This window comes from Nothoprocta perdicaria, unplaced genomic scaffold (genome assembly GCF_003342845.1).
Source record: "Nothoprocta perdicaria isolate Ctin4 unplaced genomic scaffold, notPer1 scaffold_311, whole genome shotgun sequence".
NCBI lineage: Eukaryota > Metazoa > Chordata > Aves > Tinamiformes > Tinamidae > Nothoprocta > Nothoprocta perdicaria.
Genome location: NW_020455546.1, coordinates 378,097 through 398,068, shown reverse-complemented (window position 1 = coordinate 398,068; position 19,972 = coordinate 378,097). Strand labels below are relative to the sequence as shown.

General features: G+C 38.6%; 1 protein-coding gene across 1 annotated transcript in view; it reads right to left on the bottom strand.

Moving 5' to 3' along the window:
- The window catches only part of IPO5 (importin 5), a 33,552-nt gene extending 15,496 nt beyond the window's left edge, over positions 1–18,056 (bottom strand). The window contains exons 1-9 of the mRNA XM_026042702.1: positions 17,970–18,056; positions 12,112–12,304; positions 11,467–11,569; positions 11,143–11,239; positions 10,012–10,116; positions 7,243–7,365; positions 7,030–7,150; positions 3,815–3,902; positions 560–666 (exon numbers count right to left, since the gene is read on the bottom strand). Of these exons, the coding sequence (XP_025898487.1) occupies positions 560–666; positions 3,815–3,902; positions 7,030–7,150; positions 7,243–7,365; positions 10,012–10,116; positions 11,143–11,239; positions 11,467–11,569; positions 12,112–12,304; positions 17,970–18,056 (1,024 nt within the window). The remainder of the gene's footprint in view (positions 1–559; positions 667–3,814; positions 3,903–7,029; positions 7,151–7,242; positions 7,366–10,011; positions 10,117–11,142; positions 11,240–11,466; positions 11,570–12,111; positions 12,305–17,969) is intronic.
- Positions 18,057–19,972: the final 1,916 nt, after the last annotated feature.

Genomic DNA, 19,972 nt, shown 5'->3' with positions numbered 1-19,972 from the left:
GCAACTGATAAGAATATATGGAATGTGCTCATGAGCTGAATACTAGAATGAGCATACCAAAACCACAGCCAGCCCACCAGCAAGGGCCACTGCACTGGGATGCATTAAATTCCAGCAGAAACAAGCTCTCCTGTATGGGCGCTGTAGTATTAACACCTCACTTAAAAGAGGCATTTCCAAAGGGAAAAAAAAATCTACAGCATAAAGAGCAGCAGCTTAGGTACACACAGTAAAGATTTAGAGAGAATGATTTAAGGGGACAGAAAGTCTTCTTATTGATATTTAATTCACAGATAACAAGGTTAAAGATTGCAGTTTACGGTTTGACATCTTTGTTTAGTTGTTCATGGTGCGTAGAAAAAAATACATTGTATGTAAGTTTGATAAATCTCTGTCCAAAAGGTCTAACTTTCCAAGCCTATCACATCTCCAGTTCTTGTTACTGAAATCAAAAGAGGAAGTGTCAAAAAAACCAAACCAAACCAAACTTAACAGGAAGCTCTAAGAGTTATTGACATTTTTGAAAGGGCTAGAATTTTAAGAATTTACAATTACTTACGATTCTGAAGCATTTGCATAATATGTTCCTTAATCATAGGTAAAACAAGTTTTCCTCCAAGGCCACATGCCATCCTGTCCAATGCACTCTCACCAGCAACTGCATTGCTGAATAACAGTTATAAAAATATAAATAGTTTGATATCCACAATAAATAAAACAGTTCAATGGGGCACAAATGTGCCTTCTTTGCACTTCTGTTCTTTCAAACTTTTACCATCTGAATATACATGATCCTCCACAAGGAAACAGAGCGTGCCCAATCCAAAACACATACTTATATCAGGAATGCTTTAGTTACAAAATGTTGATTTTCACTCATGGCTCCACTTATTCGATGGGCTACAAATAATAAACGCTTAAGCCTAACTCAAGAGGAACTTGAGTCTAACTAAGAYGGAAGGTATGGAAAGAATTTTACAGTAACTGCATGTATTTAGAAAGCAATAAATTTAAATTACAATCAATTAAGCAATAATTCYGGCCAGCATATTTTGTATAAAAGTCGTGAGAGGCCACACGACTCAGTTTGGAACTGCTATAAATCAAGGGAACCAGCAGAATTCAGGGTTCAGCATTTAAGAAGTGCTGCTTTGTGTGCATGTGTGAGGCTGCAGTACCAGAACTCTATTACCATGCACTTCTTGCCAGTGACTCAGGCAGAAAACATCCAATCTAGGTGAGGAATCTGGGACTTGCAGCCAGTTCCAGGACTGAGAATAGCCAAACATCATCTGTGCAAAGTGACTTGCTCCACCCAACAGAATTGTTCCCTGCAGAAAAGGGGGAAGAAAGTTTCCGGGACACTGCTAGCTATTGCTACTGGCTGGACATGTTCAGAGTAATAGCTTGAGGTTATTACAGTGCATCCTGAACACCCTTGCTGAGGGAAAAGAAATGAATAAGCAACAGGTTTCAGAAATGGATGAATCTTCTTTCAAGCAGAAGTTAACACTGTCAGAAATAGGAGTCTTCAAACTAGCCTGCCCAAATCCCCAAGTCTCACAACAAGTCATAAGCAGTCTAGAAATTCAGAGAYGGACACAGATATCCTCCACGTTGTGTTTGCCTTCAGAGACACAGCTTATTAAGGCTCAAAGAGAACCACTAACAGCATGAAAACAGCATTGGTGCAGACGACGTTCACTGCAACAAGCACACAGAAGAACAGCAGCTCTCATCTGAACTTGAGCTCTTGGCTTTCACCATGAACTCATACAACCGACTGGAGGAAACCACGATCCTATGAGGGTGACGGCATTCCTCCCTGCCACATTCTCCTGCCTTTGCCAAGGGAAGAGGAAGTCGGGTTAATCTCTTCCTGCTCTATGAAGTCAGCCTAGAAGGTGGAAACACTAAACCAGGCTGATTTGTGTGTGGGGGCTGACTCACATCCCCTTTGGTCAGGGCACGCACACCCGAGGCAGGCTGCAGTCTGACAGGCACTGTAAGTGGCAGCCTGCTTCTGGGGCTGCACAAAATCCTGAGCTTCCTAATTATTTCTAAATCATTTTTAATTTAGAAATTAATTTTTAAATGCAGCTAACTTGCATTTAAAAGAACAAAGTTACTATGCTGACAATAAGGAGAAATTGGCAGGTCTAATGGGGATGATACTGAGGACTTACTAAGTTGCCAGAAAGAGGTCATCTGAACAAATTTCCGCACCCTGAAAGACTGCTAACACTTAACTTTTTTTTTTCCTTTGAGCTCAAAGAATATATTCTTTTCCCCTTGAAATTTAGCTGAATGGATTCAAACACCTAAAAAACCTTAATACAGTGGACCTAACAGTTCTACCTATGTGGAAAAACAAAGTTGAGGGAAAAAAACAGGTCAAAAAATTACAGCCTATTGTGAGAAAAAAAAGGGATCAGAAAGAGTTTCTTTGAATTCAATTAGCAAGAAGAACAATAACAAAAAAAAAATATATTCCAAAACAGACTAAACAGGCTCTTCCATAAATTCCTATTCAAAGTAACTCTACATGCCTGGTACCTAGGAGAAGTCTCTATATATAATTCAGTGGCAAAGAGACATTTTTTACAGACTGTCTTCCTACAAAGATTGCAAGTTTAAATACTGAGTGGAGGGGAAGGATCTGCATGACTGAACATGAAATATTTCAAGACAAATGTACACAGAAGTGCACAAGACCAAGCTTGGGAGACTGCTTCAGAGAAGGAAAAGTTGCACAGCTAGTAACTTGATTTGATCACTCATTAGTAAGGAAACATCAATGAAAAAGTTTTTCTTCTCAGTATTCTGCCTTCAGGATTCTCTTTTCATTCATGTATTTGGTAAAACTTTAGTGTACTCTGTGACCAACTGTTCTGAAACACTCCTTACAGCTACCTGAGTCTTGGGAGACTCCAGCCTTGACAAAAAAATGTCAAGATTGGTTAACAAATATCACTGTTTTTACAGAAGTGTGGGGATAACTACTTCATTATTTCATGCCTCATGTTATCTGTACTTGGACAACAGCACACAAACTGCTATTGTTCCAGTGAAAAGCTGGAGCAAACTGCAAAGTAGGCAGGGATTAACAAAACAAAAGGACTGGGCGTCCTCAATAGATGTTTCACACCTCAGGATCAACAGGATAAGCCACCTGTAGGCACACTAGCAGATTTAAAATAATTGCAAAATGTACAGTTTTTAGTTAGATGACCTGTGATCAATTCCACTATACATTCTGAGGTCCTTCTATGCCACCACAAGGTCTGGGACCCAGCAGAGACTGGCTGGAGATGACTAACCAGGTCAATAGCCTTCAGCCTGRGTTCTAGCTACATCAGGATATGTCCCATACTTAGAAGGCTAGGAGTAATGACTTATAAACAGAGTAACAAGTTGCAGAAGGAACAAAAGTTGGAAAAGTTAAAAGAAAAAAGGGAGACAGGCAAGCAGACATCCAGCTTGAATGCAGAATTACAGCAATACATGAATACTTAGAGAGTTAAGCCGAGTTGAGCAGTACCCAAACAATCTACATATAAACYGTACTTGAAGGCAGGTACAGTTACTTTTAATTCTAAGCCACTTATACTAGTTTTCTGCTGCTTATGTTCTCAATTCATGTTATGTTTTTAATTGCCACTCCTAGGATCTAGGAAGAKAAAAGAATATTGCTCAACTTGGAAAGCAAGACTAGAGGAGTTAAGATAGAGTGAAGAAAGGAACTGGTTGTGTCCTGCTCTTACAAAGTCAGGCAGTCTTTACAGACCACTGAATAAGCTAGTTCCACCATTACCTGTCAAAATCATCATCTTCCAGCTCATCTGCATTTGCCCAATCTTCATCTTCTTCTAAATCAACCATCATTGCTAACATTTGAGGAACTGAAAAGAAGAAAAAAATCACGTTACTTTCTTACAAAAGATTCTCAAATAATAAGCCTAGAGTTTAAGTTCTTCTTCCTTCAAAAAAACAAGAATAAAATACATCTTCCAATAGTAGATAACTAAGTCTGTCTGATACCCATCTGCCAAATTGTATCATACAATACTTCAGCATGGTTATTCAGAAGAGTATTTTCTGAGTGTTCAAATCCATTAAAAACAACCTAATAACAACAAACCATGAGATTCTCTCACCAAGACTCATACTAAAACATGAGCTTTTTTCTGGAAAAAAAAAAAAAGAGACTTGAGAGTTCAGTTCCATTTATAAAGCCTGCTAACTTGCATGAAAATAAAAGTAGTAAATATATCTTAAGAACTTAGAAGCACTTCACCTGTTCCTCTGAGGCTCTGACATAATCCTTTGAATATATACTGATGAAAGAGAACATACCCACTGTGGAGGAATAATACTTGCCCCTCAGTTTTCTTAACACAATCACAGTACATCTAACAGTAAAGTTCACCACTTGGCATAAAAGTCTTAGTTTAGAATTTGAGGTAGTCCCAAAACAATGTAATAGTCTCATGACTTAAAAAAACAAACAGCCTCATACACATTCCATCAGTTTTCTACTTCTACTCTGCAGATTGAATCTTCTTCTCAATATAAATCTTTCCAGATTTTTTTTTAAACAGACTTTATCACAATATCCAGGTACCATACAATAAATAACATCTAGCTTTCTGACTTGTTTTCACAGCAAACTGCAGTGATTTGGTACAGTTCTATACTTCAGGAACAGGCAAGTGCCTGTTACTGTGCATTTCAGAAGCCAAAACCTGAAAAGCATTCCTTGCACTTCCAGCACAGAGCAGAGGTGCTGTGCAGTGGCCACTACTTCTTATCACTCCAGCTGCTCAGAAGCTGCTTGAAGTCAACACCATTCATGCAAAAAGCTTCACTCTGTCCTACAAACAAGTTTTCAGTCAAATATTCAGTCCTTGAGCTTTAAGAACCTTTTTAGGACAGCCTAGAGCACACCCTGAACACAAGTATTGTAGTTAAGCCTTCAGAAACCTAGCTCCAATTGGTGTGCACACAGAAGCTGCTGCTGATGATGATCAGGTTTATTGCAACTGATTCAGTAAATTGCACATCATCACATGTGTTAGTATAATCTACACACTGGCAAAATCCTAAGCAATCCTAGAGAATGGAGAAGCTCCTCATTAACTGACAATGGAAGAAAATACTATTCCCTGACAGCMTGGTGTGATGGGTATCAAGAAAAGTCCACATTATTGGTTGAACTGCTTGGTGTGACCACGTTTCTTCAGCTAGAAATGATACAGCTTCCAAAAAGTGCTTTTACATAAAAACCAGGATAACTTCATGGACATTATGAAGTCTTTAGTGCGATACCCAGAGGTCTGAGTACTATATACTCGTCACTTAAAATAGTTTCCTCAAAAGTAAAAAACATATTGCCCAGAAGCTCTTTTCAAAAACAATAAGCTTACATTATTAGACAATCAAAGGATAGCAAGTCTACTATAATCTGCCACAAATGCTACACGACACCAAAACCRGCACAACATCCATTACTACCAACAGGTCGAGCTGGAAACGGTCACTCAAAGCTACCTGGCTACAGTCACATTTAGAGCCCACAGTCTTCTAAACATCATCATCTTTATGATTAGTATCAACATGGCTGTCATAACACTAGTTTTCCAAAGAAGCTTTGTTTATGAAGAATTGTGTGTTCAACTTTAGGCACTGCTCCAGAAAGCTCTGGGGTTTCACTGGCAACAACATTTGGACTCGTTCACAGTCCAGTTAAGGACAGGCTGCTAAGCCTCGCTTACTGTYTGAACGTGTCATGACCAGCCATTTTCTGGAGACAGAACTAAGAAGTAGCCAAAACTGTTCCAGACAGAACAGTAAACCCCTTGGTATCTTAAATATTGAGCTCAAGGARGGAGGCCAGAGCCCAAGTGCATTTGTGGGGAGAAAATAGGTGTATAAGACACAGATTTGCTTCTAAATTACCATCAGGTTTAGCAAAAAYAACCTTAGATGATATTTTTGCTTGATTTGCAAAGCTAGAATTGGATCCTAAGTGATTTTTTGTAAGAGAAAARCATTCAAACATAAATACCAAAACAATACAGCAGCTATTCTGTTGGTCTACCTTTGTATTTTTCTCCAAATATAATTGCTTTAACAACCCTGCAAAACGAGCTTCTCTGACCTTAGCGATTGTTTAACATTAAGAGCAAGTTTAAGCTGGGTTGCAAACCAAAAGGCATTTCATTCCCACACAGTCCCTCAAAYTTACAACGTTGCCTTTATGCTTCCCACATATCCGCACACATATCTAGACCAGCACAAACAGGGCTGAGGGTAAGAGGGAAGGGAATCCTTCCTAAGAGCAGGCCCCACTGCCCTGTCAGTGCCCTGATCTGCCCTTAAAGAGGGATAAAACACACACAGAATTAGCAGAGTATATGCCATTTAAAAGCACTGCTCCTGGGATTGGCCAGAAGACAAAGCTACTTTTTAATATTTTAAAGGATACTGCATGATTAACGAAGCCTCTTCAAAGGATCTACAGCCCACATTTTAAATAAGACTAACTAGCCTAAGTATTTACCCAAGACTCTCATTTCTTAACTTGTAGCTTAAACTCAACATTGAGGCTCAACACGTGTGCTGAATTCCTTCAGTCCTCCGAGTTGCCAGCACCACAGAGTATCTGGCCTACATACCAAACTTGAAACGTAGGCCTTCATCACTAACTCACCAGCCCTTCTTTACAGGCCAAATTTCCAAAACCAGCAGAACAGCACGAAACTAGTATTTTCCTTGGAAACACCTACTGAAGACTACACTGTAATTTTATGCAAATTGCTGGTGGCTGCATAAGCACAGATTCATTTGTGAAAAGTCACAAGAAAAGGTCTTCTCCGTAAGGAGCACAAATGAGGATGTTGCCAAGAGCTGCCAGCACCAGCAAATACAAACGGAGGCACAATTTTGCTGCTTATCACCTGCAGCATCAGTTTAACACTGTAAAGGAAAACAAAATATTTAAAGACAGAAAATGAGCAGAGTACTTACTGGCTTGTGCAACAACGTTTGTGTGTCTCCTCAGCATAGCAGCAGCAGTTTCTGACAAGGTCACAATTACTTCAAGTGCCAATTGACGCTGCATGTTACTGAGGCTGGCATCTGCACACAACTAAGCCAGAGGATTAGAGCAAAATGGTTACAACAGAAGTTTCAAGGAGAAAAAGAAAAAAGATAAGGCTGTGATTAAGCTCATATGTTTACCTTTAGACTTAGTTGCAGSGTAGGCTCTAAATGTGGTCGTAAATACTTGGGAACAGAATCGGCAATTTCTACAAGGGACTTTAGGACAGAGTCATCATTTTGGTAGCAGGAGTCATTCACAGCCTATAAAAGACACAAGATGAGGATAAGATGAAATAAAAGGAATGCAAATAATGCTATGAATGGAACTACAAAGTGATAAAACAATGAATCCAAAAATTAAGCAAGCCTTCTGGAAATCAGTTTTATATTCTGCTGCATGTCTCCAGTTTTGASCAATACTAATGTAAATCTAACCCACAACAACAATACTAAAAAATAGGGTCACAAATCAGAGCTGCTAACACACAAAAACCATACTATGTTTTGACATGCACAGCTTCAAAAAGCACTTCAAATAAACAACAACTCAAAATAAATCTTTCAAAAAGAAATAAAATCAGTCTAACTTCTTTCTTACTGTTACATGATTACAGCTTTGAATGGCCTAAACTTASCAACACCAGGAACATGAAGTTTTAATCATCCTCATTTTTTTCCAGATAKCCACTGAATTAAAGTGGATTTTTCAGTTTTCACTCACAGGATACAGGAAAGAAATCAAGATTTTATAGATATCTTTTCTGACCCATARCCACATTCTGAAATGTAATTTAAAACTTCTTTTTAACTTTGCAGATTGATATTCTAGTACCATCACAATACAAAGTTACTCAGTGATGTTAAAATTCTTCTAGAAGTAGGACAGGAAAACCCCAAAGAGGAAAAAAAAATCTTTAAAAACACCTTTGGGGTTTTGAAAGGAAAATTTATTAGCAAAATATCTCATATTCTAACACAGAAACATTTTAAAACTGAAGTGCCAGTTACAAGCTGTGAAGTTTTAAGACTTTAATCTTGAATCCATCACTTCTCCTAATGTCACTCTAGAAGAGAATCACCTTCTAATATAAGAACTGCCTCGAGAAGTTCTCTTGCATCTTTGTTAAAATATTCTCCTTTAATTGTTATCATTCTTCTTCTAGTCCTGACAAAGCACAATGTGATATTTACTGGAAGTTTATTTTAAATGGTGCTTTATAYCAACTACAACTTGACAGCGTGCTAAAGCAAGTCCCTGCTATTTTTAGTCTTTGTTTTTGAAGCAATAGGTTCCAAAGGCACAGTGAGCTTCACTTCAAGAGGCAGGGGCAGTTTTCAGTAGCAGTGAACATGGACAGTAACAAATCAGTTGAAGCAGTTYTACCTTTACAGCAAGTTACATGTTCTGGATGCAAGAATTCTACCAGGAATTCTCAATGTATAACTACAACCATGACCATTATGGAAGTTTAACTGAAAAGACTGAATTGTTAAGTCAGAACTTTGATTTYAAGATTTTAGCTCTCCAATGCATCAACAAATAGAACTTCTACAGCAACAACAAAAAGTATCCAACTGACTCCAAAGGTCACTCACTATTCTAACACATCCCACCTCCTATTTATAAACTCAGATCTACATATCCAGCTTGTGTTACCACAGCCAGATAATCTAGTCCTTCCTGCAATAAATATTTTGAGACAGGTTTTATAGCATGATTCTGTACTCTACAGTTGCAAAATAAAGCTTGAAAATATAAGCCAAATGTAATAATGCAGTGCTTAGCATACGCTTTTATAGCCTATAATAGTAGCTTTGAGACTTGTATCACACATTTAAAGGTGGGCTGTTAGTCTGAAGCCTAAAAACAGCATACTGTTTAATTGCTGAGCATCAAGACAAATGGTATGCCCACCCCACATCCTGCCTCACTCCTACTCAGACACTATTCAGCAGCCAAAGTCCTCTAACGAGTTACCATTTTGTGAACAATACCATTTGCATTGCCAAAGTCACAGACAAAACCCACTAAAGATCAAATAAAGTATCAAGATCCACATCCTATGCAAACTAGTGCACTTTTTTAAACCCAGTTCATTATAGTAACAAATTCCTCTCAGTTCTGCTCAGCAAGATTGAGCGGATTTCCATCAATTGCAGAAGCCAGTAAACTTGGCACAGGCTTTCCTCAGCTTGCAGCTCAGCACACACAGGCAACGTTTACAGCTTCCACCAGCAGCAAGAACCAGCTGTGCTGAAGCAGTAAGTTTGTCTTTAACCTAAAGGATATTACTCAATTCCAAATTGCCAAAAAATTCACTATGTCTATTTTCACAGGTACTTTGACAAACTATTTCTGCTTCTTCCTGCAGACAAGAACCTGCACTGTGACAGAGCAGTCCTTACAACTCAACTAATATCTGCCTCTGATTAGGTTTAAAACAGGCTTCCTCAAGAAAATTCACAATCTTATACTAAACTCCAAGTTTTGCCCAACTCTAGCCCTCTTGAAAGGAATGTAATGTAGCTTCAGAGTTGTATGAAAGCATAATGAGACACTTGGTTTGCTAGTAAGTCATTAAATTAAAACAGCTGTGTGAGTTTTGAGTTCAATACCTTACAAAGGATTCTAACTAATGTACCAGGTAACACTGCATACATTTATCASCACTGAACTATTTTCCTCCAAATCCTGTCAATTATCAATGCATTCTTAGCTTTTGTTCACAAAACTCCTTGTTTCCATCACATCTTTTTGGTGGTGATGTTAGGCAAACCAATATATAGTTAACCCACGTCTTGGCAGAAATTCACGTGCTACACAAGTTTACAAACCAGAAATTTATGCTCAGACACAGACAAGGCAGACGATAATGGCCCGTTAAGGTTACCTCYTTGGTTTCTTACCTGTAAGATTCCAGGTAGCAAGTCTGCAAAATGTTTAAGGAGGGGAAGATTGTGCTCATTAGCAAGCACAAACGCAGCTGCAGCTCTAGCTGACAGTGTCTTGATCTAGAAGAAAGGCAAAAGAGAAAAATCAGGCAAACAGAAATGGTAGTGAAACATGCATTTGTCTTCCTTGGCTCATTGTGAGACTATATTCTGAATTATCTTCTTCCTTTTGCATAGATATAATAATTGTTTTTAACATAAGACTTTTACATCTTGCTTCAAACTAAGATAAAGGGGTAATGAAGACCCTTTGTATCAGTATCTTCTATGATACCCCCCAAAGCCACCACATTATTCTAGTAAAGTGGCAAGCATTACCTACTTTTAAGAAGGAAAAGGTACTGGGTCCTTAGTTTCTTATTTCAATTTCAAATGTGCATTCAAGTGGTAAAGTCTCACTGCTCAGAAAGTGTGATCTAAGCACTTAAAAATGTGCTACTTTAAAAGTATGACTCTGTGATGCTTCCAAAAATGTTACCTAGGTGACTTTCACAGGTCAAAAAAGGGCAATCACTGGAGGAGCAGCAAACTGAACCCATACACCACCAGAGGAGGTTTCCTATTCCTGTTCAGCATTTTCCAGAACCAGACACTTTCAAAATACAATTCTCTACAGGAACCAAGGATCCTGAAAGCCTTTCAGAAAAGTGAGACCTGCTACATGTCCGTACAGCCAAGTAAGSATACACCGTAGTTGATGCATCCAGATTTTGGGGACATACAGAACATATCTATAGTGTTRAATGAAGGGAATAGAAAGCAAGCTTAAGCATGGAGCTCCTGACCTCCCACATTGCTGGCTAACCCCTTTGCCTCTACTTTGGGCCACTGCTGCTAGATTTCTCCTGGCAAAACTACTTGGGAAGAGGCATGTAAGCAGAGCAGATGTGAGTCTGTATTGCTTAGCCTTGGGACCACAGAAAGTTTTGGCCCTTTTATTCTCCAGAAGTTAGAGTTCAAACTCCCTCAGTTCCAGGTCTGAGGCAAGACACAAGTCTTTGGTTAGTATTTATGCTGCAATCTTTGTTTGAGACTACTGCATTGGTTGTCTCCTCAAGAGGAAGAAAGAAAAAAAAAATGGCTTACTGATGGATGCTCTTGATCTTGCATACACTGAACCAACATTCGTTTAATGACCTCCAAATAATGTTGCTGCTGATTCCCAAAAATCCCAGGAAAATTCCTAAGGATAAGAAAAGATCAAGACATGAATATAAATTCACATTATTCTAACTTTAGGTATGCACTCCATTGCTTTAGCTACAGACAGGAATCACACACGTGGGATCAAGTAAACCACAACACAAACAATTAGATGAAATATGCGATTACTTAAGCGAGCTGTGACAAAGTTTCTTACATTTTTACAGATATGATTTAGCCAACCTGTAGAAACATGGCAAAGCTTACCAGAAAATATGTAGAGCAGCTTCACGCAGTCCCACATTCTGAGAACTGACAGAGTCAAATAAGAACTTCAGAACTTCTGGCCACTGGTTGTTGCCATCTTCATCTAGATTACATAGGACAAAGTTTTAGGATAAGTTAAGGATAAGTTTTAGGATAAACTTCAAGGTAGTTAGATCTTAATTATACACGGCAGTGAGTGATGCCTATTTCTTAAATTTCCAAGCAGTGAATCTGAAAATGTTTCTAGGCACAGTATAAAACACACCTGACATGTAAACAGAAGGGCACTGACAAACAAATGATGAATTTAAAATCACTATTTTCAGTCACACAAGTGTTCAAAGCAGTGACTGAAGAACTAACATTTGGCATAACATTTACTGGGAATTACACGGAATCGGATTTCTAAAAACTTCATATAATCTCACCTGAAGTCAAACATTTTAAAGAACACTGTTTAAGAATCTTATCTCATGAAGGACGATGTAAACAAAGACCAAATTTCATTTTACACCTGATGGCTGAGAGCAGTTAATAGGTCATATGTATAGAAAAAGTCTACACAAGACTAGAGAGCAAGGGATAAAAATACAACTATTACCAATACATAGGCTTTGTGTCACAATATCAGCATACATAAAGTACCTATTAAGTTCCTTGCCAGTTCAGCAACAATGTCACAGATTTTTTTCCTCATACTGGACTGTGTTTCCAACTGAATAATCAACAGCAGCCCAGTTTTGATAGAGGTCTGATCATCAGGTGAAAGAGCCGGATAAACTTCTTCAAAAGCCGAAGACAAAAGACGTCGTAGAAGGACAGCTGCCATTTGTCTGGCCTGTTGAACAAAACACATATTAAAATATTTAGACAGGAAAATTATAAGGAAAACAAAACAGAAATCCTATTTCTGTAGATAATTAATGCACTATAAACCACTCCATTATTCGGCACCCAAATCAACTAATTTGTTGATGTCATTTCCCAGGCTTTGTTGAGTTCCTGTGCATTTGTGGTTTCAAATATTTTTCTGTATTCTGCAATGCCTGCCTCCAAATTGCACTGAAAAAGAACAGTTGTGCTCTTATGAATATGACAGATGACTGACATCACGCTTCCAAATGTCCCAGTTTTACCGGGTAGACTTTTTTGGTAAGTKCATGAACACGTCAAGTAATAGATGTCAGTTTTAGTGGGTAAAAACACTGTCAGAAACGTTATTTAAAGTTGGTGTTTCTTTAAATTCACAACTATTAAAACATTCAACAAAATAACCAGGAGTTCACTGAGGTATCACTTTTTTTTTCCTGAATCTTGCACGCAGCATTTTGCAAGTAGTTAAGACTTCCAAACATTTTTCAATAACGTGACTAAACACTTTTCTGCTATTTTTAAAAGGGCCTGTTCAATTAAATACAACGTGAATGACATCGTACAAAACGAAAACAACACTTGTTAACTTTGCCAGTTAAATGGTAAATCCTTTTTTTCCATTAAACCCTAATTCCCATTAAACCCTAACTCTTATCCTCAAAACACAAGCTCATTTAACTCTAAGAATTCAGAACATAACATTTTGGAGAGAGAAAAAAAAAAAAAAAGAAAGCAAACAAATAAAGGAGCCCCACACCTACACAGCAAATTTTAAAAAAAAAGACAACAAGGATACACATCTTTCAGCCTGTTGGAGAGGTACGATGAAGTATTTTTTCCTTTAAATCCAAGTTGGACGCAGGAAACTTAAGTTCTAAATATTAGCCTTCTATGGTGCCTTACTTCAAACTGCTGCTTGCAGGCAGCAATTCGATGAGAATATGACTTGCTTCTATTTATTTATAATTACATATACAGTAGAAGCAAAAAGTGCAGCGCAGTAACTCTAAAAAGAATGTGCATTAAATGCAAAGAGAGACATCAAGCACACTGAATAATTTGAGAAAGTAGGTTGTTCACAAACCAGTGGTTCCAGAAAGGCAAATGGTAATTAAAAATAACCCCCAAACTTTTGAAGTTTAATGTGCACAGCAAAATGTGCATTAACTCACAAAATAAAAAATACTAGCTTCAAAAGTTAAATAACTTCAACTCCAATGCAACATATACTCATTTTCTTCCTACGATGGACTTCATTTAATGTGTACTTAGATGAAAAATAGTTCAATTACGATGACATTTGCCATTTCAAATCTTTTCAATGAGCAGCAGTGTGGATTGAAGCCACCAGGATATGTAGCTTTAGGAGAGCTAAGGAAGTCAGGAGGTGAATAAACAGGATGGCAGCACCCACTTATGCTGCCGTTCCCAGCGCAGAACCTCCCAAGGCAGGTTCCTCTAGYGAAAAACACTACCAGGAAATATGAGGTAACACAGAAAAAGATTTTTCCCCCGTATCCTGAGAGTCCCACTAACAGGTTGGCCAAAATCCTTTAACGGACTACTCCAATATTACAATACCTCTCCTTCTCCCCTCCTTGGGGGCACCAAAACTGCTGAAGATTAAATTTCTGTTCATCATTAGGGTGGATTTCCCTAGCAGAAACTTGGGCTGGCAGGTGCATCTGCTGGGATTGAGCAAGGCACAAACTCTGATTCAATGTTTTTCCATACTTAGGGCATCATAATATTTCTGCGCATATTCTCCAGTTTCTCATGACTGAGCTCACATTATATTTGTTCCATTACTAGAATAGTAATAGGTGGACAGATAGGGAGTAGAGCTTATTTTCTTAAAACATGTTGTCTCAAAGATAAGAATTCCCACCTCTCCAGAATTGAGAAATATTAGAATTTAAAATATTAGAAAACTGACAGACACAGAGCAACTGCAAAGTAAGACAAAAGCAACAGATATACAGAARAACATAAGATTGAGACTAAATGAATTGGCTCCTGGTTATTATTGCTAGATTAGAAAAAAACCTTTAATTCCCTAAAGCAAATTCAAATACCTAAAGGAGTCAATAGAAGCAACTGCTTCTCATCATCAGTGGCAAATTTGCTTCAGCAATTATCTATCTGGAGATGAAAATTCCTGTTGTCAAATTAATTAYGATGAACACAGCTGGATTAATGGCCACCATGGGACTCTTCTTCTGCATTAAGGAAGCAAGTGTTTTTAATGCATGCCAAAGGCTCCTTTATATAAAGTATTACAAGACAAAAATCTGAACAAGTATTTTAAGAACTTGCAACTTAACAGCTATTCATTTTGATAGGAACAGAAAGAATACAGAAAAATTGCACACTCCAAAAGCAGAACCTCTATCCATCAACAAAAAAAAAAGAGAAGAAAAAGCAAAACACACAACAAACATATACAGAATTCTCTCCCAGAACTGTTTTTTTTTTTGTGTAATCTAAATTACCAAGATGTGCATGTTGTAACAATGGGAATATCAAAGGTATTAGAATAAAAAATAGTCACAATAATCCATTTTAAAATGTATTGCCTTTATTAATAGAATATAAAGTACTTTTAAAGTCCTTTTTAAAAGATTTTCTGACTTGTTGAGCAAGAAGCAGAGCAATTAYGAACATAGATCTGGGACAGCTATGTTCTACATCACCATTCAAGGTGCTGAGAAACATAAGGATTACCTAAACTTTTAATAATAAGCCTATGAGAAGCACTATGAAGTGATTGTCACTTGCATTTTACTGATTCTTTCGGGCTCTTGAGAAGAAAAACACATATGGGTAGAGGTGAGCAGTATTTAGGAGCTGGTCCCAAGATGGGCTTACACAGCATCATCTGAGGAGCCAGTCCTGCATGCAATTCAAAGTTCACAGTGCCCTAAGGTATCCACCWTAAAGGGAAATTTATTGGCTCCCCTTCAAATGTGGAATGGGGAGCTGCAAAAGCAGAGCAGCATTTTTCAGAGTGAGAGACAGGTAACCCCATGGGGTGATAATAAGGAGAGGAAAAAAAAGGAAAGGTCAGAGAAACTCTTAAGTAGGTTGCAAGGACAGCAGAAACAGTCTGTCCCAGTGTTTGTTCCAATATTTCATAGTGCTTGGAATTACAATTTTAAGAAATTAGGGCAAAACTGAAAATTGTTAATCAAGAGTTAATCAGTAAAGTGAAAGAGAAAGGAGAAAAAAATATGCATAACTAAGACTTGTAAGCAGTTAATCAGGACTGCAAAGCCTTACAGTTTGTAAGCCAACAGGACTGAGCCCAAAACCTATCCTGAGCATAAACATCACCACATAAACCTTGAATATGTATCAACTTTCAGGCCACCTCTTTAAAGTGCAGTTACAGAGGAAGAAGTGGAGCCCTAATTACATAACCAAGTACTTGTCCAGGAAGTGGGAAACCTGGGTTCAATTCCCTCCTTAGCCCGAGGTGAACAAACTTGCAATTCGTCTGGCAGAAAACTGTCCTAACTAGTAAGGAGGCCACTTTCTAGGACCTGTGTCACTCTTCTACGAGGAAAGTATGAAGTGAAAACAGAGGGAAGAGGTGATTATTGCAACAGGCTATTCATTTGGTTATGAGAAGACCTAAATTATACAGCCAAACTTTTCAAATGACTGTGTTGCAGTCMAATTAGCACTCCAAGATCTTGCATTCTCCACCCCAGCTCCAGCAAACAGGCTGGGAGACTTTCTCCAGCCACGTCTGCAACCTGGTTCCTCATGAGGGAGGCGGATGAAGGAACTGCTAGGCCTTGGGCTGGATCCCACCTGGCCAAAACCTGGGAATGGATGGTCAAGGAGCAGGCAGCGTGAGCTGAGCTCAGGGCCGAGCTCAGGGCTGTCTGTGCCCTGGATGCTGCCCGCCAGGCCCTGAGCCCTGTCCCGGGCTCAGCTCTGCCTGGCTCCGGGATCTATAGAGAGCACAGGCAGCTACTAAAGGCCTGGCTGTTGAGGCCGGCATCGCTGCGAGCCCGCGCTGAACGCTGCCCTGCACTGTTGCACAAAGCACTCGGATCMAGCTTAGCCAGGTCGCTGCTGGGGACTGGCTGAACTTTTGGCAGAGGGGATGGCTGCCGATTGTTTTCATTCAGGGGTTTTGTAGTCTCACGTTGTAGGCAACTATTTAAGCCTTTCTTTGAATCGCCCATTGCTGGGAATCGGAGTGGCAAAGTAGTTTATAAAGGCTATTCTTTAGCAACTTTGGAAAGAGTAATTTGTACAGGTGAGAAGTTTCAGTGCAGCTGAGCAAATCGCAGTCCAAAGTATCAGGAAGTCTTTGAAAAAATTTCATATTCTGGGCTATTTGCGTTATTGGTGTAAAGGGAGTTTAAAGACAAAAAAAACCAAATCAATAAAAGCATGAAAAACATAAGCAGAGTTTGTCAATTGTCAGCTCAGACTTTATCAAATGTGTTCTCAACAAAATAGAGCAATATTCATGCAAGATGAGTCCTTAAGGGCACAACATTCCCTTCTTAAGGAAGAGGAACACCAGAAAATTTTTATTTTGCAGCAATTTTAAATACAGGACAGAGTGTTCTTCAGCTTTCTATCATGAGATTCAGAGGGATAGGAGAAAAAAGTAACCCTCACTTCTTATGCAACCAGTTACTACCATAGCATTGAAGAATTCTGTCACGAGGAACACAGTCCTGYAGGCAGATGAACATTAAGCTGACACTAAGTATCAAAAAGCAAAAATCTTGTCTACCCCCAATCTGAATGCCATCTATCTGGAGAAGCAATGCTGTTATTTGCTCCTTATGATACCCTTCAGAAAATCTAAATGCTACATCCTTCTTTGCTTGGTAGAACTCCAGATTTGAAAAGCAAACACTTTGACTATGAACCTTTCAAACATCACAAACTTCAGAGTACAGTAAATCCAAAACAACATTGGATTTTACTAAGGAATCCTCTTCCTGAATCACTGGAGTGTAACAAGCCTTCACACCTATTGAAGAATATCCAAACAGCACTGTTTCTATACTGTCACAGAAATAGTTTTTACCTGTTGTTCCAACATCTATCCATCCATTCTACAACAGTGCTAGGTGATCTGATGAATGTAACCTCCCACAAGCAAGACAAAATAAAAACACCTTTGAATAAGACACAGGAAACAACTCCTAGGACATCTTCCCAGTGCCTACAGTCACTCTGGAAGTCATCAGATTAAAACATACCAAGCTTTCAGAAACTTTAGTTCTGATTTAAAAGGCAMAAGAAGTTTCAGACAGGAGCAAAGTTTAACACATTTAGGCAGCAGAATCCAAAACGGAAGGCATTTGTTCACTGTTACTGCAACAAACATCACAGTAACACTCATGTACTAATTATACACTTCAAACAAAGAATTCATTCATATTYAACTAGAAAACAATGCAGATCCAAGCAGTCACTTAGGAAAGACTGCTTTTGAAACAAGTTTAAGTGAATTTGACACAGCAAAGTGTACATGTAGAGGGACCACCGGTCTTTCAGATGCTCGATTCATTCATTTCTCCCAAAAGGATGAGCACTAACTTCTTCCAAGCTTCCTTGGAAGTCTTCCTTGGAAGACTTACATTCTTGASACCTACCTCCTCGGCAGCAGCAGTATTCCTGATTGCTTGTAGGAGGAACGTGATCTTTGATTGACCTGGAATATTTTCATATGTCTCCTGCATTAAAAACAAAACAAAAAGCATGTTATTGAAAGCAGTTACTAAAAAGCATGTGTTAAGTACCAACATAAAATACTTCTTCCTTTTAAATAGTCCTATTTCAGCATCCGTGCAGTTAAGTAAAAATAGCATTGCAAAACCACCTATACCTATAAAACATTCTGATCAATTTTAAATCCATGAATTAACTACACAGCAAGACCTGCCACATGTGGATTATTGTGATATTCCTTCTGGCCACTTAGGATGAGCTAAGAAATACAGGACACATTCTCCCCTGGGAACCTACCCTTGCTTCTAGTGCACCAAAGCATTAAAAACTTGAGAGGCCCGAGACTGAACTATGACAAAYAGGTTAATTATCACTGACAAATCGATAGCCCATAAACGTGTTTTTTTTTCCCTTGAACCAATTCATATTTTTGGCTTTCACAATGTCATCCAGCAGTCACTTGCACACCTCWATTATTTTGAATAAACACTTTTCATTTTTAAACTCCTGCTTAGATTTCGTTGATGTACTGTACTGCCTACTTCTAACTTCACAGATTTTTCTGTGTCACTTGTCAGAAAGCAAGGCCCTTTTGTATCCCTCTTGGGAAATTCTCTTAATGAAGAGTAAGGTTTTGTGAAAGGTGAAGTTAGATYGTCTTCTGGCACAGTTCATACGCACTGTGGCTTCTTAGTTAGATTGCTAGCTAGGCCAAGAAGACAACTTTAATCACCAAAAACCAGTATATAGGAGCATCTCCAAACAATTCCAGAGGACACAACCTACTTTGAATAAATTCAGTCTATATAGTTAGAAGCAGGAGAATTACACGCTAAAAAGCGACCACACCAGTATTCAGAAAAAAAAAAAAAAAAANACCACACCAATAAAAGTATTAAAAAAAAAAAAAAAAAAAAAAAGAAAATCTCCACCTATTAATTCCAGAAGAATTATTTTGCATGAGTAAATTTATCCTTAAGATAAATTGACTTGGAAAGACCTAAGTCTTTCCAAACATGCCCTCCTCCCTCCCAAACCCAGTGCCTAAATCTAAAACACACTGTCCAGGTTCTTCTCCCTCAGCTCCCTGTCCAATTCCTTTGCACGGGGACCAGTTCTCCAGCAAGGTCCTTACAGTCACCCTTAGAGCACCTTGACATTACACAGGCTATTTCTGTGAAATACGGCTTCTTGAGCTCATATTTAATACAAGACATTCGTGTTCTTCCCCTTCCTTTATCTGTTTCCTAGTAGGCCTCACGGCTGGAGTCACTTCTCACTTGGCACTCTCTCTAGATGCTCATACACCATCAAAAGTCCTGATGCTCTGTGAACCCCTGCATTTAATCCGGTCATACCACTGAGCTTGAAAAATTAAATGAGGTTGGGCCTCCTAATGGGAAGTCTACACAAACTAACCATTGCCATTACTATTTATTTATCCACGTTGCATTACTGTATGCTTGTAAATACAAGCATCATCTAAAGAAAAGTCCATATTGCCCAAACTCGGGTCGGGCTGTGCTCCCGGGGGGCAGGTGAACCCCTGTACCAGGCAGCCTCTCTCCTATGGACTCCAATAACCATGAAATCCTCTTCCCACAGGTTACCGCTAACTTTCATCCACTCTGTCTCTTTGCTGCTAAGAAACAAAAAACAAGCACCAACTCAGCAAAGCAGAGCAAATAGAGGCGATTATCTCAGTCTAAAGACAGGGATGGAAATAAGAGAAACATGGGGTTTGGGCTGTAGCCAGTGGACAACATTCCAGTTCAGTAACTTTTAATAAGAGATGAATGAACAAACCAGGTTTCAGCAGGCTGGTCAGAATCAGTTATGAGAGCACTACCATGATCACAGATATGTATATATTTATATGGATGTCCACAAATATATAAATATACATATATGYACATRCATATATGTA